General features: G+C 41.6%; 2 protein-coding genes across 2 annotated transcripts in view; one reads left to right on the forward strand and one right to left on the reverse strand.

Annotated features, from left to right (window-relative positions):
• Positions 1–17,405, forward strand: POLR2B (RNA polymerase II subunit B). The gene is made up of 25 exons (XM_035545163.2): positions 1–143; positions 328–400; positions 1,984–2,134; positions 4,833–4,945; positions 5,207–5,426; positions 6,308–6,466; positions 7,513–7,677; positions 8,202–8,398; positions 9,178–9,297; positions 9,677–9,863; positions 9,994–10,137; positions 10,402–10,541; positions 10,653–10,764; positions 11,110–11,264; positions 11,518–11,716; positions 11,813–11,981; positions 12,454–12,550; positions 13,781–13,875; positions 14,110–14,360; positions 14,447–14,536; positions 14,819–14,926; positions 15,422–15,535; positions 15,625–15,785; positions 16,097–16,292; positions 17,149–17,405. Exons 1-25 carry the CDS (start codon positions 125–127, stop codon positions 17,236–17,238), a joined length of 3,525 nt encoding a protein of 1,174 aa, XP_035401056.1. The 5' UTR covers positions 1–124; the 3' UTR covers positions 17,239–17,405.
• The window catches only part of IGFBP7 (insulin like growth factor binding protein 7), a 19,550-nt gene continuing 14,324 nt past the window's right edge, over positions 17,351–22,576 (reverse strand). Inside the window, exons 2-5 of the mRNA XM_035542263.2 lie at positions 21,691–21,800; positions 20,489–20,605; positions 19,249–19,375; positions 17,351–17,588 (exon numbers count right to left, since the gene is read on the reverse strand). Coding sequence (XP_035398156.2) covers positions 17,569–17,588; positions 19,249–19,375; positions 20,489–20,605; positions 21,691–21,800 — 374 coding nt within the window. The 3' untranslated portion in view covers positions 17,351–17,568. The remainder of the gene's footprint in view (positions 17,589–19,248; positions 19,376–20,488; positions 20,606–21,690; positions 21,801–22,576) is intronic.

Consider the following 22,576-nt stretch of genomic DNA (forward strand, 5'->3'; position numbering starts at 1 on the left):
CGGCCCTCTTGCCGTCACAGGGAGCGCAGGCGCCGCCGTTCCGCTCCGACCGCCGGTGCTCAGGCGCCCGCCGCGCTCCCCGTTCCCGCCCGGCCGCCGCCCGCGGCTCCCCCCTGCCGCCGCCATGTACGACGCGGACGAAGGTGAGGGCGCGGCGGGCCGCCCCCATGGGCATTCCTCTCCCCTCGGGGCCTCCTCTCCCCTTGGGCTTAGCTCCCCTTCCCCCCTCATGGCGCCGCGGCCTCCGGGTGCCGCTGAGGGGAAGGGTCCTTGCGCCGCCGGGGACAGCGCGGTGGCTGGGGGCTCACCTGTATGTGCTTCCCGCAGATATGCAGTACGATGAAGACGACGATGAAATCACCCCGGACCTGTGGCAAGAGGCGTGCTGGATTGTGATTAGGTGACTCGATGAAGTTCTCAGTTCTTAATGCTTCCGTGTGTGTGTGTGTGTGTGCTCTTGGTGCTAAAAGGTAAAATCTAGCCAGCAACGTGTAACAGCTGCAGGTCAGGTTGTGTTACATTGTATGCTTTAGTGTTTTCAGACTAGAACAGCTCTCAAGAAAAACAGTGGGGTTGTTCTGGGGGACTAAGGAGCCCTGCCGACACCCGGTGGCTGGCAAGCTGCCTGACAGATAGGGACCTCGGGTGTTGGTCAATAGCTGGCTGAACATGAGCCGGCAGTGTGCCCAGGTGGCCAAGAAGGCCACCGGCATCCTGGCTTGTGTCAGGAATAGCGCAGCCAGCAGGAGCAGGGAGGTGGTCGTCCCCCTGTGCTTGGCTCGGTTCATGCCCTGCTGCATGCCCAGAGATGGGCAACGAAATTGGCAAAGGGTCCAGAGAACAAGTCTTGTGAGGAACATCTGAGGGAACTGGGCCTATTCAGCCTAGAGAAAAGGAGGCTCAGGGGAGACCTTATCGCTCTCTACAACTGCCTCAAAGGAGGTTGTTGCAGGGTGAGGGTTGGTCTCCTCTCCAGAGCCACGAGCAGTAGGAGACAAGAAATGGCTTCAGGTTGCACCAGGGGAGGTGTAGGTTGGATGTTAGCAAACACTTCTTCACTGAAAGGGTTGTGAGGCATTAGAACAGGCAGCCCAGGGAAGTGGTTGATACATCATCCCTGGAGATACTCAAAAGATGTGTAGCTGTGGTGCTTAGGGACACAGTTTAGTGGTAGACTTGGCAGTGCTAGGTTAACAGTTGGACCTGATGATCTTAGAGGTCTTTTCCTCCTTCCCTTTATGTGATAGCAGGCTGTGCTGACAGGATTCACTGGCAACAGCACAATAGCCATGGCTATTCCCCTTCTTGGGGGAAGCTTGAAGTTACTGGTACAAAGGTATTTGTTACCAGTTTTCTCGAGAGATCCTGGCAGGTGTGGGTTGCTTGGATGGCTTCAGGAGTTTGAGGTATAGGAGCTAACGCAGCAGATTTGTTTAAGCTATGATCATTAAAAGCTAGGATGCAGGTCTTAGTATTTAGGCTTTGATTTTTACAGTTAGGATGTGTTGGGTTGAATCTAGGTGACACAAAGGCTAGGGGAAATCCGGAGAGGAATGAAGCTGGGAATCTCAGTGTGGCTGGAATAGAGGGTATCAGAGCTAAGAAAAGTTCTGAGAATTGTCACCTTGATTAGGAGCTTACATTTACATACGTTGTTGAAAACTTTGGCTACAGCCACCTTTGCTGATGTTTGTCATCATGTTTCCTTTCCTAACTGAAGGTAGAGTGTGCATACACGGCTTAGCCAAGAGGTGGCAGCAAGTCAGTCACTTTGTAGTGTCTGTCTTAAAGCACTGAAAGAGAGTTTAACGTTTCTGAGCATCTATGAATGAAACTCATGTCTCATGAAATAAGTGTTTTCTTGCTGTATTTCATGGCATTTGAAGGTTTTGTTATAAATATGTCTTAAACTTGCTGACAAATAAGGTACATGAATGAAATGAGATCTTAATTTAATTAGTGCACTTTTTTTTTTTTTTTTAGCTCTTATTTTGATGAAAAGGGTTTAGTCAGGCAACAGTTGGATTCTTTTGATGAGTTTATTCAGATGTCTGTGCAGAGAATTGTTGAAGATGCTCCACCAATTGATTTACAAGCTGAAGCCCAGCATGCTACAGGAGAAGTGGAAGAACCGGTAAGTGGAGGCCGGGGATGGGATTTTACAATGCAAAGTGATTTTTCCCTTGCTTAGGTGGGTTTTATTCAACCTCCATCTTGAGAGACTGAAATGTATCCAAGTTAGGATGTTGCTTATGCAGCCAAGAGGACGGAAGTGTGAACTGCTTGGATTCCATAAGGAACATGCCCAAGTTTTTAGATAATCAAGTATGCTGCTGAGAAACACATGCAAGAGTTTTGTTATCTGTGGTATCAAACTTCCCTCTCCTATAGAATCACTGTCGCCTGCTAGGTAAATTGTTGGTTGAGTTGAAGAATGACCAAGAACAGTTGGCTGCTGCAGTTTAGCTTGTCAGTAACTGTATAAAGGTGCTCAGGATGGGAGCAAGCATCACTGACAAGGATTTAGTGGAGTGTGTCTGAGAGTTTCGCAAAACAACACAATTAATATAACGATCTGCTTAATCTATAGAGGAAACTAAATCACCTAGCTCAGGTGCTGAATGGGTCGTTCCTGTGGTTCTGTGATGAATAGAATGTGTAATTTGCACCTTTGTCTTTAATAGTTTTTCTGGAGAGAGGGCTGGGTATGAGGACTTTGAAAATATGTTGTGGGAAGGCTGCAATTGCTTGCATTAAGAAGATGAGTTTTTTGATGATGTTTTTGCTCTGTACTAGAGCTTGCTCTGCTACAGCAAGTGTTGCTTTTGTAGCGTGCTGCAGCAGAGTCATTATAGCTGAGATACAGATAGATGCTTGCAGGGAATTCCAAGTTTTGTTTTCGTAATAAGATGTTCTTAGCTAGCTTCTAGGCAGGTATACAAGTGGGGTGGCAGCACAGCTGTATTTTATTTGGGTTAGCTTCTGTTCTGCAACCGGGCACACTATGAAATAAGAACTCAAACTTTGAAGGCAATGCATCTTTCAACCTGTATACGTGCAAGTGTAATGATTTGTTTGTTTCCATACCCATGGAGTTTACTCTGTGAAGCAATGCTTTGTGAATAGAGAAAGCTCATCTCTAGGTTCTTGTGCATGCAAGGAGGCCACTCGACAAATGCCCTTGGCATGCTTTTGCACCAGGACTGAGACCACACATGAAGTGCTTGAACAAAGTAACCGTTGCTTGCTTTCCTTAAGTTCATAGAATGGCTCGGGTTGGAAGGGACCTCAAAGATCATCTAGGCAGGGATGCCTCCCACTAGAGCAGGTTGCCCAGGGCCTCATCCAGCCTGGCCTTGAACACCTCCAGGGATGGGGCATAAACAACCTCTCTGGGCAACCTGTTCCAGTGCTTCACTGCCCTCTGAGTGAAGAATTTTCTTCCAACCTCTAATCTAAATCTCCCCTCTCTTAGTTCAAAACCATTCCTTCTTGTCCTGTCATTATCTGATTGAGCAAAGAGTCGCTCTCCATCTTTTTTATAAGCTCCCTTTAAGTACCAAAAAGCCACAATGGGGTCACCCAGAGCCTTCTCTTCTTTAGGTTGAACATCCCCAGCTCTCTCAGGCTCTCTTCACAGGAGAGGTGCTCCAGCCCTCTGATCATCTTAGTGGTCCTCCTCTGGACCCACTCTAACAGCCCCACGTCCTTCTTGTGCTGGGGTCCCCAGGCCTGCACGCAGCACTCCAGGTGGGGCCTCACGAGGGCAGAGCAGAGGGGGGACAATCCCCTCCCTCCACCTGCTGGCCACTCCCCTGTTGATGCAGCCCAGGATGCAGCTGGCCTTCTGGGCTGCAAGCGTGCGCTGCTGGCTCATGTTGAGCTTTTCGTCCACCAGAACCCTCAGGTCCTTCTCTGCAGGGCTGCTCTCAGTGAGTTCTTCTCCCAGCCTGTGCTCATGTCTGGGATTGCCCCGGCCCATGTGCAGCACCCTGCACTTGGACTGGTTGAACCTCATCAGGTTCATGTGGGCCACTTCTCCAGCCTGTCCAGGTCCCTCTGGATGGCATCCCTTCCTTCTGGTGTATCAGCTGCACCGCTCAGCTTGGTGTCATCTGCAAACTTGCTGAGGGTGCAAGTTCCAGCTACCCTTACTAATTACACAAAAGCACTTTGTTCAGAGCATTGTTTTAAAGCTTTTACACCTGTATTATAAATGCAGGCTTTTGATTTAAGTGAACTGAATGCTCTAAATCTCAGTGCAGTAGGATTCTGAGGGATGAGTGGCTCTCAGAGCAAAATGAAGATCCTGAGAATTGTTTTATTGCTGGATGATGCCTGTCCTTTCATGACTTGTTGTAAAACATATTTTACTATAACATGTGAAAGGATTTGTGTGGAAACAGATTTGATGTGAGCTATCTTATTCTATGTGTTGAAGCAGATTCACCGTTTGCATTGTAAAATCGGCAGTTTTATCTAAAGCTACATACACAGTAAATATTTAAGTATATATAAGGCATATTCTATTAATATATTCACTGACTTGTCAGATTTTGAATTTGTTAGCTATTTCACATGAAGAAGACCTACTTTGATACTTTATTCTTCTCTTACCTCTTCAGTTACCTCTGTGTTTTTTATTAACAAGGTGTTCAGAAATTATTGAATCTTTTTGAGTGTTTTGTTCACCTAGCCATCGAAACAGGGATCATTTCTATACCTTGAGCTGAGGATATGCAGCAACATTGGGAATTAAGCTATAGGGCTGCTCTTGAATAACCAACATGGATGTTTTTTCCATTACAGATAAATGTCTTCTTGTTTTTCAGCCACGCTATCTCCTGAAGTTTGAACAAATCTATCTTTCCAAACCTACTCATTGGGAAAGAGATGGAGCACCATCACCTATGATGCCCAATGAGGCCAGACTGAGAAACCTTACGTAAGAAAGACCTTTGTGTTGATTAAAACACGAGGAAGGACTGACAATTGTTAATTGATAATCTTTTTCAATTTAGTAATTCTGAAGATATGTTCTTTATTGCTCTTATTAAATTACAATGCCTAGTTGTTAAATACAGATGATGATTTGGTAATAATGCTTAGTATTACAAGTGAGGGCTTGAATAACTGCATTCATTAGCCTTCTGTACAGGCCGGAGTAATAACTGACTGATAATGCAATGGTATTTTTATTCTGTAGGTATTCAGCCCCCTTGTATGTGGATATAACTAAAACAGTTATTAAAGAAGGGGAAGATCAGTTACAGACGCAACATCAGAAAACTTTTATAGGGAAAATTCCTATTATGTTACGATCGACATACTGTTTGTTAAATGGCTTAACTGACCGTGATCTTTGTGAACTGAATGAATGCCCTCTTGATCCTGGTGGCTACTTTATCATTAATGGATCAGAAAAGGTAAGGGATGATACCTTGCACAGTTGTCTTTATAAACACTGGAAGTTTTGTTACTTACTTCTACCTCTTTTGCCAGGGACATAAACGCTTTCATTCCAGTTTCTGCAGGTACTTGTGCACTTAGTATGAACTTGTGATGAACTTAGTCCTTTTCGAGCCACCTTCTCTTTTTCTTTGGGATGTGTTTCTTTCTACAGATTCATTTTCAACATTGCAGAGCAGCGTGCACTCTTAAATGTCTCAGCATCAGTGTGAGGAAGGTACTTCCTCACTTGCATTCTCCTCCAGGTTGTTCACAGCTGTATAGATGCATCTTAAGAATAGCATAAACCTATTCCTTTCATTTTTTCCCTCTATGGCTGTGGATTCAGCTTTAGCAAAGCATATCCCCTCCATGCTTGTGCCTCACCAAACTGGTATTTTTTTTTTGTAACTGATGCCTGGGCAACACACCAAAATAAATCTATTTTTGTTCTTGGAGGAAAAAAAATGTCTGGCTTTTACTATCAGAGCTGGCATTTGAATTTATTTGCATGGGTAGTTCATTGGCCTTGGAAACAGATAGTGAAAAGCTTTCTTTATCAGTATTTTGGCTAAAGCTAACACAAATGTCTCAGCACAGCTAGCAGATATGGTGAGTGCATCATAGAAAAGTGTTCTCCAAGTCTTTTATTTTGGTTATTCTATCTGAACGAGGTATATGTTTTGTTTAATGTGCTTTTAAAATGGAGAATATAGTCCAACTGAGTTTGGCAAATTGAAATCATGCTGTGGAGTGCTTTAAAAAGTAAGGCACATGAAGGAACGGTAGAAACCCTGTGCTTGTTACTTTCACATGCCCTTTTGTGAGTTATTTAGTGTTGTTTTTGTTTCTAACACAGGTTCTGATCGCTCAAGAAAAAATGGCTACAAACACAGTATATGTGTTTGCAAAGAAAGATTCAAAATATGCCTACACAGGAGAGTGTAGATCTTGTCTGGAAAATTCCTCTCGACCAACAAGTACTATATGGGTTAGCATGCTAGCCAGAGGTGGGCAGGTAAGCCTAAGCAGTAATACTCCCTTTCCCCAGGGCTTACACTGAAGATTGTTCTAGGGGTTTTGTTACTGTCCTGTCTCTTAATATCACTTTCTTGTGCAATTTTAAGAAGCCATTTCTTCTGATGTTAAGTTGTGAGAAGATAAAACAACTCATTTTCATATAACGTCAGATTATGCCTATCTCTGGGATAAATAATTTGAGGATTGAAATGAAGACTCTCTTTGTGGCAGAGTAGAATGGGGTTAAAAAATAATCTTACAATTAATTACTGTAAATGAGTTTTTAGAAAATCCAAACAAACTACTTCCTGCTTTTTGACAAAGGAAAAGAGTATCAACCCTGTCTATGCTGAGGGCCAAACTAGTGTTTCAGATGAGTTTTGCAGACTGCATGTTAACTAATATTTAACATCTAATTGTGCCACTTGTCACAGTCCAGGCACTGTGCAGTGGCTATAAGTGACATAATTTCAAAGGCAGAAAGTGTTGGTACTTGCTTGCCATTGCACTGAACATTTAGAAATTTCCAAGCATTCTAAGAGCAACTTTAATAGAAGCTTTACACCACTCTAGTGCTTCATAACTGGGACACTCTTCAGCGATTGTCCCTCAGTATCACTCAATGTTTGATCCTTTCTGGGGAGGAGGGAGCACCTACTTCAGTAATCAAGAGAATGGAGATTTGTGCACCTTTGATAAGCTGGACTTAAGCTGACAGAAAGAAAACTGAAGATAGATATGGTTCCTCTTTGCAAATACTCAGGAGGGAGGAAATGATGCAGATGGGTGAATGAATGGTGTTATTCAAATTCCTTTGTATGAGGAAAAACATTCAAGTTTTTGCAGACTTCTGAGGTTAGAAAAAGCTTAAAAGAAGTCAGTTCTGCAGTAAGGTTTCCGAATAGATCTTCACTTAGTCTGCTGAGGAGTCATGGTTTCCTGTAGTAAATACATTTATAATACATCATCTAAGTTCAGAGAGAGTTTTTTTATTTAAAGGCAAGATCATTTTTGACTAATGTATGTTTTCCCCCATCTTTTTAGGGTGCAAAGAAGAGTGCTATTGGTCAGCGCATTGTAGCAACTTTGCCATATATCAAACAAGAAGTGCCCATCATAATTGTCTTCCGTGCACTAGGGTTTGTGTCTGACAGGGATATTTTAGAGCACATAATTTATGATTTTGAAGATCCAGAAATGATGGAAATGGTAATATGTTAAATAACTTATTTTCTTGCTTAATGTTAGATGATGTCCAGGTGTGGTTAGTCTTTTATTATCGAGTATTTTGTTAGTTTTCATATTGTAATTTACTTACTTTATTTCTGTGGGTTGTCTGTTAGAAGTGCAAAGAGTTGTCTATTTAAACCATTCTAATGAGTACTTTAAGTGAATGGATTGCAATGGAAATTGAAAAGAGCTAATATATTTTTGGAGAGGTAGGTTCTTAGCCTGCTGCCACTGACTTTAATTATAAAATCTCCATTTATATGCGCATCAGCAGCAGGCCTAGAATGTAATTGAATGAGAGCTGTTTTCTGAAGTTTAAACTGTTTTGTTTGCTTTCTGTGTGCTCCATTGCTTTCTGCTGCTCTTGAAAGAACTACTATAGTAAAGTCAGAAAGCAGTAATTAGTAGTTCCTGAGAAGAATCATCAGCAGGCTACTGCTTAGTTTCCGTCAACCCGAACAGGCACTGTATGATTCAGGATTTTACTGTATTTTGTGTGTTAGGTCAAACCTTCTCTGGATGAAGCATTTGTCATTCAGGAGCAAAACGTTGCTCTGAACTTCATTGGATCGAGAGGTGCAAAGCCAGGCGTCACCAAAGAAAAAAGGATCAAGTATGCTAAAGAAGTCTTGCAGAAAGAAATGCTTCCGCATGTTGGTGTCAGTGACTTCTGTGAAACCAAGAAGGCCTATTTCCTGGGGTATGTTAGTATATTCTCAAGTGCACTGTCACATGCTGCAGCTGGTCACTGGATACAGATACTATGTGCATGATTGGGAAAGCACTCTGAATAGGAGTTGTTTTTTAATCTCAGTGTTCTGGATACTCAGTGGTAAATTTTAGAGCACTTACAGGTTTTCCTAGCTGAGAAAATGCAAATGATGATGATAAAATAACGAAAAAAAAATAAAAAGAGAGAGAACAAAACAAGCCTCCAACACACCCTGGATTTAAAGTTAGATGTGATGATACTGACCAAGTGCTTTTAACATCTCATTGCATGGACAACATACAGAGGTTGATAAGTAAGTTGTAGAGTTTGACAACTATTTATAAGCTGTATGTAATGTAAATGAATCGTTTAAAACTATTGGTACATCCTCCTGATCGCCACTTACTGGTATACAGATAAATGATAGCATCAGGAGACCTGTTGTTTTACTTCAAATAACATGTCCTGTTCACAGTCTCACTAGCTTAAACATAGACTGTAGTATGATATGGGGTAGACGTGTAGCAGAAGATGTATCGCTATCATCATGTAAATATTAACTTTGTTTTGGTTATCTAAACTTAGTGTGCCATTCAGCTCTAAGGACGTAACATACTTGAAGAGACCTGTCTTAGGTCCAGCAGTATTTTAACTTCATCTAGAATGAGCAGCCTTCAGGACACAGTTCACTGATGTATCTAATAAAAGTATGTGTTCTTCGTTGTGAATGTCTGTTGTTGGCTTAAGATATAAACTTATTTTCTTAGGTATATGGTTCATCGATTGTTGCTGGCAGCACTGGGAAGGAGGGAGCTTGATGACAGAGATCATTATGGCAACAAAAGACTGGATCTTGCTGGGCCACTGTTAGCTTTCTTGTTCAGAGGGTAAATATCTAATCTGTTCTTTGGAGATAATTAATGGAAGAGCCATTGCCAGTTCCATGCTTCTAAATAAAACAGACCATTCTGTTGAGTCTGATAGCCAGTCTTGGGCAGCACAGCCTGTATCTGATTATGGCTTTGTTTGTGGACTAGGGTAAGTTTCCTCTAATAGTGGGTGGCTAGTATCGGTTGTTTTAAAGTATGTATTATGCGTGTTCACAGGCAGATTAGTTTGATGGGTTTTGTTGTTGTTTTTTCCTCTCCTCCCCTAGTTACAAATCACTTGCTTCTGTCAAGGAGGCCAGTGACTTTTTCCAGACAGTTCTGGGTAGGCTGAATTGCTGTATTACTGTTTAATTGTGTTTCTTGACATCTTCTACAGAATGTTTAAGAACTTGCTGAAGGAAGTGAGAATATATGCACAAAAGTTTATTGACAGAGGGAAAGATTTCAACTTGGAACTGGCCATTAAAACGAGAATTATTTCAGATGGTTTGAAATATTCATTGGCAACTGGAAACTGGGGTGATCAGAAGAAAGCTCATCAAGCCAGAGCAGGAGTATCTCAGGTACAATTTTGGTTCTTGTCAAATGCATCATTTCTAGATGCTGTTGATCCTTTGTTCTAATGTATTATGATGCCTGTCAGAACAACACACTTGGGAAGCTTTCACTAACTGAGTTCCATGCTACATCCAGGTGTTAAACCGCCTGACTTTTGCATCTACGCTTTCCCATCTGAGACGCCTGAACTCTCCAATTGGTAGAGATGGTAAACTGGCAAAGCCCAGACAGTTGCACAATACGCTGTGGGGGATGGTTTGCCCTGCTGAGACTCCAGAGGTAATTAAATCAGTACTTACTCATGCCTAACTGCTTTTATCTGACAGTCATTTTATGGCCATAGCGCTTGCAGTGATCATTTGTATTTTATTTGAAGCAGTGACATGAATGTTTAACTTTATAGCTAGCTCTGTAGTTGAATGGTAGAAATTAAGAGTATGTTTTGTGTATAGTTCCTTGAGGACTTGAAACTTCAAGTTCTCTGATCTGCTTAGGGGGGTCTGTTGGTTTGGAAATGCAAAATAATTTTTGTGTTTTCACTAGGGTCATGCAGTAGGACTTGTCAAGAACTTAGCCCTTATGGCTTACATTTCTGTGGGGTCTCAGCCATCTCCGATCTTGGAATTCTTGGAAGAGTGGAGTATGGAAAACCTGGAAGAAATATCTCCAGCAGCAATAGCCGAGTATGTGCAAATGAAATTGTTTAAACAGATATAAAGTTTTTATTACCTGCGCAGAGCTTCAGAGAATTGTGGGTTGTTTTTTGTTTGTTTTTTTTTCTCCCTTCTTTCTAGTGCTACTAAGATCTTCGTTAATGGCTGCTGGGTAGGAATACACAAAGATCCAGAGCAGCTTATGAATACGCTAAGGAAGCTCCGTCGTCAGATGGATATCATTGTATCAGAGGTATAACCTTTTCTTTTAGACTTTGGGTTACCTTTTTAGATACGGGAGGATAGTACTTTGAGACTACTTTGCAAGCTCCACATAGTATAATTTGCAACTGTTTCTGCACACATTGCTTTTTTCTTGTTGTTAAGAGGAACCAGTTGAAAAATACTCATATTGTAAATAGTTAAAAATAGTCACTTGAAATGCTTTTGTTTGTATGAGTGTTAAAAGTTTGTTTGCTGTGCTGCTGACGGCACCTGTAGGGCCTTTGCTTCTGGGAACTTTGCTATCCTATTTTGTGTGCTGTAGCTCTGATTCTAGACTAAGACTTTGTACTCTGTGTGCTGCTTTCTTGTGCAGGTCTCAATGATTAGGGATATTCGTGAGCGAGAAATCCGCATTTATACTGATGCAGGCAGAATTTGCCGACCCCTTTTAATTGTGGAAAAACAGAAGTTGCTGTTGAAGAAAAGGCATATTGACCAACTGAAGGAACGAGAATACAACAATTACAGGTGCGATGTTTTTCTGAAATTCAACTGAATGTCTAATATTCCATCCTGGTAGCTGCAAGCTCCCTCAGATTGAAGGGAGAGAAATGTTTAAAGCAGCACAAAGACACTTTCTCTGCCTGGCAATTTAATTCATTTTTTATGAGACTTTTTGTGTAGTGGTAGTAATAATAAGGCAGAGAAGTCCTTGTTCTTGTTAGTGCTGAAGAGACCCATTTTGTGTGTTAGTTGAGTATTTCAAACATTGATTATTCAGTTGGCAGGATCTCGTGGCCAGTGGTGTAGTAGAGTACATTGATACACTGGAAGAAGAGACTGTGATGCTGGCAATGACTCCAGATGATTTGCAAGAAAAAGGCGTTGCATATTGTTCAACATACACACACTGTGAGATTCACCCATCAATGATCCTGGGAGTATGTGCATCTATCATTCCTTTCCCTGATCATAACCAGGTCAGTGCATCAATTCTGACATTCCGCTTTTAAGGTTAATAGAAAACCCAAATGCATATGTGCATAACATATATGGGTATTTCCTTGTCTGTTTAGTCTCCTAGGAACACATACCAGTCTGCTATGGGTAAACAGGCTATGGGAGTTTACATTACAAACTTCCATGTTCGTATGGATACGCTGGCACATGTTCTATATTATCCTCAGAAGCCCCTTGTAACAACACGCTCCATGGAGTACTTGCGTTTTAGAGAGTTACCAGCAGGTATGTTGTCAGTTAATGTTCAATAAACAAAATTACTATTTTTTTTTGTCTAAACTGTCATAAACATGTGGAAAATATCTAAATAATCAGCATATTTATGTAATTTAAAAATGTATGGTAGGTTAAATGTTAACTTAGACACCTAGACTGGAAAAAAAAAACACAAAACAGCATTCCTAGTGTTGCAGCTGGAACTCCTTTTCTATAGTCTGTTTAAAATCTAACTGGAGATGGTGCATTTTCTACATAGGTTCTCCGCATGGGGTCACTCTTCAGTTGATAAAAAATTTAATCTCTACCCAAAACCGCATTTACTGACACGGCATGGTTTTTGCTCATGGGATGTGGATATTTTAATATCAGAAGAGGCTAGGAGAGCTTTAATTTAGAGAAATCAGCTCATTTTTAGTTGTAAGTAATGCCTGTCTGTTACGTGTTCATCTTTTCAAAGTATTCACTCAATGTATTACAGGTATCAATTCAATTGTAGCCATTGCATCGTACACAGGATATAACCAGGAAGACTCTGTCATCATGAACCGTTCTGCTGTTGATAGAGGCTTTTTCAGGTGTGAATTTTTTTTTTTTTTAAGTTTTGGAACTGTTTGAAAATAAGTAGTGTACTGAGTTGTCCAGAGGCTCAAGAAAAGTTCATCTTAAACTGGAAGGTATCCTTAAAAGGCAGCAGAACAAAAATGGTGAATGTGTATCTTAGCAAACCTCAGTGAGTTCGTTCTTTGTTTGACTTGCCAGGAAGGCAGAGTGGTCTTATTTGTTATGTTAATTGCTCTTTTTATGCTGGTTAAATTAAATGATATTCTGAGTCTTTGCATGACTTGCCAATCACATGAACTCCTTAATGTCAATATTGCAGCACTGTAATAAAATATTTAGTAGCATGACAGTTACTAACTGGTGAGGATTGGCATGTTCTTCTCCTTAGTAGGAACTGCTGTTGAGACAACTTGCAAACGATATGTCTGTGCGTTATTGCTATTGCTAGTTCTTAGGTGGCTGTATAACCTTGACTGGTCAATTGGTTTCTGGCTTTGTTCATTTTCTTTTGTCTGAGTTGCACCTAAGAAGTGTGTGCCTGCTGTCTTGCATCTGCTACCTTCTAATGTAGAATATGTATGGGACTATAACATTTTTAAGGCTTATATGGAACTTTTATAGAACCTTCTGTGTTCATGGGAGCTATTAAATGTGAACAATATTTATCTTAAAGGTTGTGGTTTTGGTATGCTAGCAAATAAGGTAGCAAACAGAAACCCTCAAAGGCCCAGAAAGAAGCTCATATAAATTGAAACATTTCCACCGAAACTCTGAGTTGAGTATTGAGTGTGGCATTGCAAGGTATCAGAAGTGAAAGTGCTTGCAAAATGGCAGATTTAAGGAAAAAAGTCATACGAGATTGATACGATGAAGATATGAATTGTCCTCAAGAATAGTAACTGCTTTTGAGATGTCAGGCAGATTGGAAGATCTCCATAGTTCATCAAAAATAAGCATGTTATCAACAGGTATTTTGGAAGTGTCCAAAAAGTGACCACTAAGATGCTAATCTGAAACTTTTTTTTTCTTTTCTTTCCTTCTTCTTTTTTTTTTCCCCACTCCTTAGTGACAGTTAGATTAACCGGACTTTAAAGTTGTTTGGCTTGTGAATGTTATTTGTTTTGGTTGTCATTAGTAACAGTAGCCACAATATGTGTTAAAATGGTGGTTTTAATGAAATTGAGATGTACATATTAAGAAAAATTATACTGTTTTACAGAGAAGGCTTTGTAACTTTGTTTCAGATCTGTGTTTTATCGGTCCTACAAAGAGCAAGAGTCCAAAAAAGGATATGACCAAGAGGAAGTTTTTGAGAAGCCTACACGTGAAACTTGCCAAGGTAAGATACAAAAGTATATTGAGACAGAGTTTGTTAAGCATTTGTGGGGAAGGTTGTTGTTGAACTGATTCAGTCTTTATTTTGGGACGTGTAAAGTAGCCAAAATGTCTGTGTTAATAGCAAAATGCATCAGCTTTACACATTTTTTAGCAGCAGGCTGGTTGAATTTCCATAAAACATCAAAGTCAATATGTTACAACATGTGGAGATCTTTTTTTTTTCCTTCCCCCCAAGGTATGAGACATGCAATCTATGACAAACTCGATGATGATGGCTTAATAGCACCTGGGGTGCGTGTGTCTGGGGATGATGTCATCATTGGCAAAACAGTAACGCTACCAGAAAACGAAGATGAACTGGAAAGCACTAACAGACGCTTCACAAAGAGAGACTGTAGCACTTTTCTGCGAACTAGTGAGACTGGTATTGTCGATCAGGTCATGGTAACACTTAACCAGGAAGGATACAAGTTCTGCAAGATTAGGGTGAGCACCAACATGTATGTGTTTTCTACTTAATCGTTTTTGCTCGGTACCTAATTTACCAGTTAATGTTTTCTTGTGGCTTTAAGGTACGTTCTGTAAGAATCCCACAAATAGGAGATAAATTTGCCAGCAGGCATGGTCAGAAAGGAACCTGTGGTATCCAGTACCGGCAAGAGGTAGTGATTTCATTTTTTTTTTTTTCTTTTTTTCCTCCTTAACATTTCAGCTTTGATCTTTTTAGTATTGTAACTGCTGTGAGTCATCTGCAGAATATCTGCTAGGGTGCAATATATAGACTTAAGTTTAGCTAGACTGTATTCAGAATGGGACACAACCCTTCCTTACATAGTACTTCAGGGCCCTTGAAATGCCTTAAAAGGATTTAATTTGAATCTATGGACTGCTTTTCTTAAAGCTGGTATTTTGGGAAGTACTGACTGTCTGTTTCTTTGCTGTAGGATATGCCCTTCACTTGTGAAGGCATCACACCTGATATAATTATCAACCCCCATGCCATCCCTTCCCGGATGACCATTGGTCACTTGATTGAATGTCTTCAGGGGAAGGTAAGAAGAATGTTTTATGCTGTGTGCCTAAGGAATATGAATTTATATATATATATATATATATATATACACACATATATATTATATATATATATAATAAGTTTGTTTTAAAGATACTACTGCCTGGTAATTATTAATGCAGTTTTTTTTTTTTTAAATAAAAAGTTCTTCATTTATGTAATAGCACATGCAAGTTTGTTGGAGGACCTACAATCCTGTAAATTTTGTCCAGCAAGTCAGATGAGTATCCTAATCTGTTGCTTTTATTCCAAATGTTTCCTGTAACCTAGAAAAAGGAGTAATGATATTATTGATACTGTATATTTTTGAAAATCTCAGCTATAGAATTTTGCAGCTGATAAACAAAGCAGGATACAGCGCTATCATGGGTGTTGAATCTCAGGTTCTGGCATTAAGAGCTAAAATTGTTTGAAATGTGTTGTTTGATCAGTTTTTGAGAAATCTTACAAGTTTCTGCAAATCTCTTCTCTGTAGGTGTCGGCAAACAAGGGAGAAATTGGTGATGCTACACCATTTAATGATGCTGTCAACGTGCAGAAGATTTCCAATCTTTTATCAGATTATGGTTATCATCTAAGAGGAAATGAGGTATAATCAAAATATGATTTCATAGTAACTTTTTAATATATGTTTGGACGGTAAGGCTTATGTTTCAGTGATTGTATTGACTACCTTAGGTCCTCTACAATGGCTTCACTGGTCGAAAAATCACATCACAGATCTTTATTGGTCCTACATATTATCAGCGGTTGAAGCACATGGTAGATGACAAAATCCATTCTCGTGCAAGAGGGCCAATCCAGATACTTAACAGACAGCCCATGGAAGGCAGATCTCGGTAAGGATGTTTATTTTCTGTATAGTGTTTTGTTTTGGTTTTCCCCCCAAGTCTTTAGCCCTAAAAATTAGCTGCCTAATTAACTGATTTTCCTGTGTAGAGGAGCCCACGCTAGAGGATTTCATCCGGCAGGAACTGTGGCCAGTTCATGTTTGAACAAAGAGAACTTTTCTGAGATAGAAGAAAATTAATGCACAGATTTACTTGTACCTTGGAATATTACTGTTTATTTCTGTCAAGTTACATTTTCTAGCAACTGATGTATTTTGCCAGTGAACTCAAGTTCTTTTATCTTTTTTTCTTGTCTCCAGTGATGGTGGCCTTCGTTTTGGAGAAATGGAACGAGATTGCCAAATTGCTCATGGAGCAGCCCAGTTCTTGAGAGAGAGATTGTTTGAAGCTTCCGACCCGTATCAAGTCCATGTATGTAACCTCTGTGGGATTATGGCAATTGCAAACACCAGGACTCACACCTATGAATGCCGGGGATGCCGCAATAAAACGCAGGTAGGTGTGGGCTTAATCAGGATGTTTTAAGAAACACCAGAACAATTGCTGTTTTAGTTTCCTAAATACTTAAGCGTTCGTAGTGTCCTAGTTGATTTGGATGTTTCCTTACTCATGTTATATAGTGTTGGCTTGTCCCTCGGCAGGAAATGCTGTTCAAATATTTTGCAGTGCAGAGATCTTAAGAGTAAACAGTCAGAGAGCTTATTTTTAGAATAAGCAGTAAATCTCAGAATTGCAGGAATTTACGGTTGTCGCTCTTGTGATTGTTCCCATGGAGCTATTTTATGCCTGCAAGCAGGGTTCCCATAGGAGGTCTTTTGCGTCGCACTTTTAAAGGAGTATTATTTATAGCATGTGTTCTTTTTTTAATTATTATTTACAGTGACAGCGTGTGCTTGGTTACAGAGTTATGTCAAGGCAGAGTGACAGCAGAGATTAAAAATAGTTGACTTAACTAGGCTCGGTGGTGTGCTGGGAATTGACTGCTGCACCTCTAACCATGACATTGGGGTTACTGAAGAGATGCGTGCTGGAAATCTTAACTGTAGTTACTGCACAACATGCATGCTTTGCTATGCATGTTGCCTTGTTAAAGGGCTTTCGTTTTTTAGAACCCATCCCTTGGCTGCAATTTTTCTATCTAAAAAATGAATTCTGCATAGTTGTTTTGCAGCCTCTGCAGAATGTCTCAGCTTCCCTCTTGCTTTGTTACTGTCTTTAAGCAATTCTTGTTAAATGCTTTCAGATTCACCTTTGAGCTAAAAAGGTGACAAATTATTTGTGTACTTATTTGTGTGATGGAAGCTGATGATTTAGAAGTGCTCATCACAAGTCTTTTGAAATCTTTTCCCAGATATCTTTGGTTCGAATGCCCTACGCCTGCAAACTCCTCTTCCAAGAACTGATGTCTATGAGTATTGCACCTCGTATGATGAGTGTTTAGCCTTTAAAAGTTTTTTTTTGTCATTTTTTCAAAAAATGTGAGACTGAAATGTTTAGGTTTTGTTTCATGTGGTTTTAGGTCGCATTTAAAATAGTTTTACTCATCTGCCACGTGCTGTTCAAAAGCATGTTTATTTCCTGTAAATAGAATTAAAGTTTGTAATCAAACTTGTGAATCTCTTTATTTGTATATCTGCAAAAGAAGTGTGCAAGCAAATTGGTAATCAAAGAATAAAGGAAGTAAGAGAACGATTAGTGAGCTAGAAAAAGTCAGAAGTTGGGGCTTTCCAAAATACTGACTTAAAACTGTGCATAAGTGAAAGTCCTCACATCACAGCTCTGCACCATCATCTGTGGAAAAACAAAAACATGTTATGCTGCACCCTGTATCAAGGTGTAATGCCACAGCTTCGGCAGTAGCACAGGAAGTGAGTTTTCTGATGTCTTAGCTGAGCATGAGACCTTATAAATCTGTTCTGACCTTCTTTCCTTCCCTCCCTACTGTAGGCCTCCAGCTGGAAGGGGGGTGGTAATAGATAGCGTTTCTCTGTGCTGACATCACCTGGAACCTCCCTAGGCATGTGGAGTGAAGCTAGGCAGAAGCCTGTTATATCTGACAGTGTGCTCCGTTACTATTCCCAACTTCCTCTTAAGTTATTATCGATTGCCAGCTTATGGCTTAGCTACAGCATGCATACTTGAGATCTTTGCTATAGCTGAAAAGAAACAGCTGTAGGGTGTATGCATAGAATTAGAACTCCTGGCTCTATACAGGACCACACAAAGATTAAATCATATGTTTGAGAGTGTTGTCCAAATGCTTCTTGAAATCCATTGAAATCCTCGGGAAGCCTGTTCCAGTGCCCAGCTCTCTAACATGTCAAGGTCTCTCTGCAAGGCCTCTTTAACCTTGACTGAGTCAGCAGCTCCTCCCAATTTAGTGATGTCTGCAAACTTATTCAGTATACCTTCAAGTCCTACATTTAAGTCATTTATGAAACATTAAAGAAAACTGACCCTAAAATGGAGCCCTGGGGAACCTTACTAGTGACTAGCTGCCAGCCTGATGTAACCCAATTTACTACAACCCTTTGAGCCTGCCTCATGAGCCAGCTGTTCACCCATTGTACTAGGTAGTTGGGGTAGCTGGATGGTGGACATTTTGTCCAGAAGGCTACTGTGAGAAACAGTATTAAAGCTTTACTGAAATCCAAAAGGATTACATGAACTATTTTCCCTTCTTCTACTAGATGAGTGACCTTGTCATAAAAGGAAAGTATGTTTGTTACGCAGGAGCCTCATGTTGGCTATGACTGTTGTACAAGTGTTGCTGCTCATGGTATAACTCAGTAAAACTCAATTTCATTCTCATTCATAAGAGTGATGTTTGAAAAGAGAGGCTTTTAGCTAGTCTCTATGCTAAAGGTTTCTATGCTGAGAGTGATTCTGGGATTCATTTTATGCTGTTATCTCAATGCCAGATGCTGTTAATATTCTCCTGAAGTCTTTCAGCTGTTCCGAGATACAAGGATCCAGTTTTGTCATCCTGATAAAGCCACTAGAATTTAAACTAAGAATTATGTCCAAGAGAGGACGTGGGGGTGCTTGAAGTCTCTCCCGTGTGTCTCGGTGATGGTTATGCCAAACCTGCTCCTAGGTGAGATGGGCAGGTTTAGAAGCCTTCCAAGAACATTGTAAGGATACAAAGTAAGGTCTGGAAAGCCAATGAAAGCTGCTTTGTAGAAAAACAACCCAAAGCTGCTTTTCATATGGCATCTTGATCTCCAGTACCTTAGAGCTCTTGGGGTTATTTGACAATCCCTTGAGAACTCTAGCAGCTGAGATTTCCTGAGTGTGTTTTGCCAAACCTAGTGCATGTTAATCTGATATTTCTAGTATGTTTTTTTTTTTTTTTTTTCCAGAAAGCATTAAACAGAGGTGGTCCTTCTGTATCAAATAACTAACTAAACTGTTAGGGGAAGGCTGTTGAATATTCAGCCATGCTACCTACCTTTGTTCAGGGCTATGTCATTCAGAGTTTCCACAACATGGATTTTTGCAGAAGCTGTTGCCTCTCCTTTGGCATTTGATGCATGACACTCATATTCTCCTTCATCTTCTTTGCTCAGAGGAGATATCTAGGGAAAGAAACATCCCTCAGTATCTAAGTATGAAAAGGCAGAGGTACTTCTGTCTTAAGGGATCTATTATAACTCGTTAATTTCTTGAGAAAAAATGAGATGAACAGAATGGATGAAGTATCAGTTAACCCTTACAGACCACACTGCATGATTTCTTCTGTCTGCTCTAAATAGTTTGGTTCAGATTGTGGTGTTTTTCTCCAGTCAGCTTTGGGACAAGCCACTCCTGGAATTCAGCCTAGCTTTCTTCTGCTTTGCTAGGCCAGACTGAGTGGGTTCTAACACTCGCTCCTTTTCTTTTAGTGCCTACTTAGTCCAGAGATGTATCAGAGCACTGCACGCTTGCAAGGAAATGGAGGCAGGAAGACAAATCCTTCCTGGAACATGCTGCATCCAGTCTGTTAGTTCTGCAAGATTGCAGGCTCAGACTGTTCCCTCTCCCTGTTTTCACCCCTGCTTTGGCAAGTGGTGCAGGAGCCACTCCCCTGACCTGTGCTCCCCAGCTGCTAGCTTCCCTGCAGCTGGGAGCCATCAGACTTGCAAATGGATGCAACTCCATCACAGGGAGGCACAGCAGCTCCCTCTGGCTTCCCTACTGCTTCCCTCTGAAGCACTTGCTCAATAGACTGCAGGAACTCCTCTGCCTTAGGAAGCCTCTTGAATGACAGCTGCTGGCTTCTGCACTGTGCTCTTCTGAGGCAGATGATGTGCTTCATCGGGGCAAGGAGAGTTGCTAAGTCTGTAAGATCTCCTCAGATGTGAGTTTTCTTAGGGGTGCCCTGCCCTCTGTACTGATTACTTCCTAGTCGTGGAGAGGGCTTCTTTCCCACTACTGGCAGCGGTAAAGTAATGGCATACAGAAAGGAGATCTTTTATCTAAGTCGTACTTTCTCTGATCATAGAATGCATGCTTTTACTCCATACTAGATAGAGATGAGATGGGAGGCAGCAACTACCCTTAGCCTTCAGGTCTAACTCCCACAGGTTTGTTTTCTTCTAAATGCCCTGTCCATTGCCACATGCCTTCTGCATTGCTCTTTGTTCACGGGTTGCTTGCAAACTGTGCTATACTAGCGTTTGTGCGCCTCTCTGCATACGTGAGATACTTACCAGTACCCAGCCAGTCACTTCGTGTTTCTCAGGGCCACCTCGGGTCTGAATAGCCAGATTTTCCCGGTCACCAGGCAGAAGCTCCATTCTCTGGACACCATATTGTCCCCTAATGATCTAAACAGAAAGGTAGAAAGGTTTGAAGATTTGCAGGCTTATTTATGTTAGAATTTGTTACGACCACGCCTGCACACACACAAGACCAACACTAGTTTTCTATGAATATATTTTGCGCAGCAGCAGTGTTTTTCTAGTGCTGGCATTTCACCTTATCCTCCGTGTATTGCAGCTCCAGCATCTGCTCTAGGACTGTATTCCCCTTGCCTCAGTGGGAATGGGTAGAGCAGCACCGCTTTCTGGTGTGCCTAGTGCTGGGTAGTGGGGCATGCAAACATGCGCTGTGCTGACTTTGTCTCACAGAACACGTGTGTGCTCCCACAGGAAGAGTTTAACCCATGAAATGATACCTCTGCTGAACAAGGCCATAAAGCAAAGCAGCACTGGCAGTGTAAATACAACATCTGTTTATAAAGGAGCAGAAAATGCTGCTGGATTGTATGCTAACTCAAGAGTTTCCTCTGGGACCCTACAAATAGGGCGTGCTGTCTCAGAATAGTGACCTTTGGGCCAATCTATTTTTTCCTCTACAGCATTTTTAGTGTAGTATTGTTTCAGCTTAATTTTAAGACCTCTCCGAAGTGTCCACAAACTTCTGGCATTTGAAGAGGCTACAGAGGCCGTGCAGTGGCTCGCAGTCCTGTGGCTAAGACCCTCTGTGCTCAAGATTGGCTCCTGCCCTAAGCCAGGTGTTACCAGTGAGCTGCCAGCTATCGGAAATAAGTGCCCAATGTCGCAGCAGTGCTTGATGCTGGGGGAGCTGTGTCCAGCTGCCTCAGCGTCACTGCAATCAGCGAGTGAAAACAGGTCAAGAGACATTCCCCACATACTCTGAATACCAGGCACTACCAGGAAAAACACAAGTCCTGTTCCGTACTGGGGTCAATAAATGTTTAAAAAAGTGATGACTAAAGATTAAGCAAAGCCAGATGGCTGGGGCTGGCCAGAACTGCACAGATGGGAGAACTCAACGAAGACGTGTGTTTCTAGGGAAGGATTTCTTATGACTTGGTCCTGTTACTTACCAGGCAGTTCCAGTTATCTCAGCTTTGCTAGACCCAAAAAGGTCCTGGCAAGGCTCTTACCTTGTTCCAGATGAGGACAGGAGTTGGAATGCCCATGACTTCGCAGCTCAGGTAGATCTGTGCTCCTGTCACGTTCCATATGTCCTTAGGAGGGGTCACGATGGAGGGTCCTGCAAAGAGGCAGAAACACTTCTAAGCACTGGGTGACTGCAAGACCTTTTAAGTGGGGCCAGTCATTTCTGATGGGTTTTGAGGATGAGGTGAGGGGGCCACCTGCTATGAGCAAAGCATGCAGGACTCACGTCACAGCACTTCTCTCACCAAAGCTGCATCCAATCTTAAACTGTTCAGTTCTGAGCAGTTCAGGCCATCAGTCCAGTTACTTGCAAGACTGAGAATCACAGAATCACAGAATGGTTTGGGTTGGAAGGTACCTTAAAGAGCATCTTATTCCAACCTTCCCACCCTGCCATGGGCAGAGACACCTTCCAGTAGACCAGCTTGCTCAAAGCCCCATGAAGCCTGGCCTTAAACACTTGCAGGGGTAAGATATCCACAACTTCTCTGGGCAGTCTGTTCCAGTGACTTGCCAACCTGGGTAAAAAATTTCTTCCTTATATCTAGATCTACCCTCTTTTAGTTTACAGCCATTATTCCCTGTTCTATCACTACACTCCCTGACAAAGAGTCCATCCCGAGACCTTGCACTTGGTCGTGAACCTCATGAGATTCACAGAGGCCCACCGCTCAAGCCTGTTAAGTTTCCTCTGGATGGCATCCCGTCCCTCCTGCGTGTTGACTGCACCACACAGCTTGTACCACCTCAGCAAACTTGCTGAGGGTGCACTCAATTTCACTGTCCATGTCACCAACAAAGATGTTACATAGTGCCGGTCCCAATACTGACCCCTGAGGAACACCACTTGTCACTGATCGCAACTTAGCC

Source organism: Cygnus atratus, chromosome 4, assembly GCF_013377495.2.
Source record: "Cygnus atratus isolate AKBS03 ecotype Queensland, Australia chromosome 4, CAtr_DNAZoo_HiC_assembly, whole genome shotgun sequence".
Lineage (NCBI taxonomy): Eukaryota > Metazoa > Chordata > Aves > Anseriformes > Anatidae > Cygnus > Cygnus atratus.

Coding starts and splice junctions, on each gene's coding strand:
- POLR2B (XM_035545163.2), top strand. Junction 401..1,983: donor GCGTGCTGGATTGTGATTAG/GTGACTCGATGA, acceptor TTTTTTTTTTAG/CTCTTATTTTGATGAAAAGG. Junction 10,765..11,109: donor TGGATATCATTGTATCAGAG/GTATAACCTTTT, acceptor TTTCTTGTGCAG/GTCTCAATGATTAGGGATAT.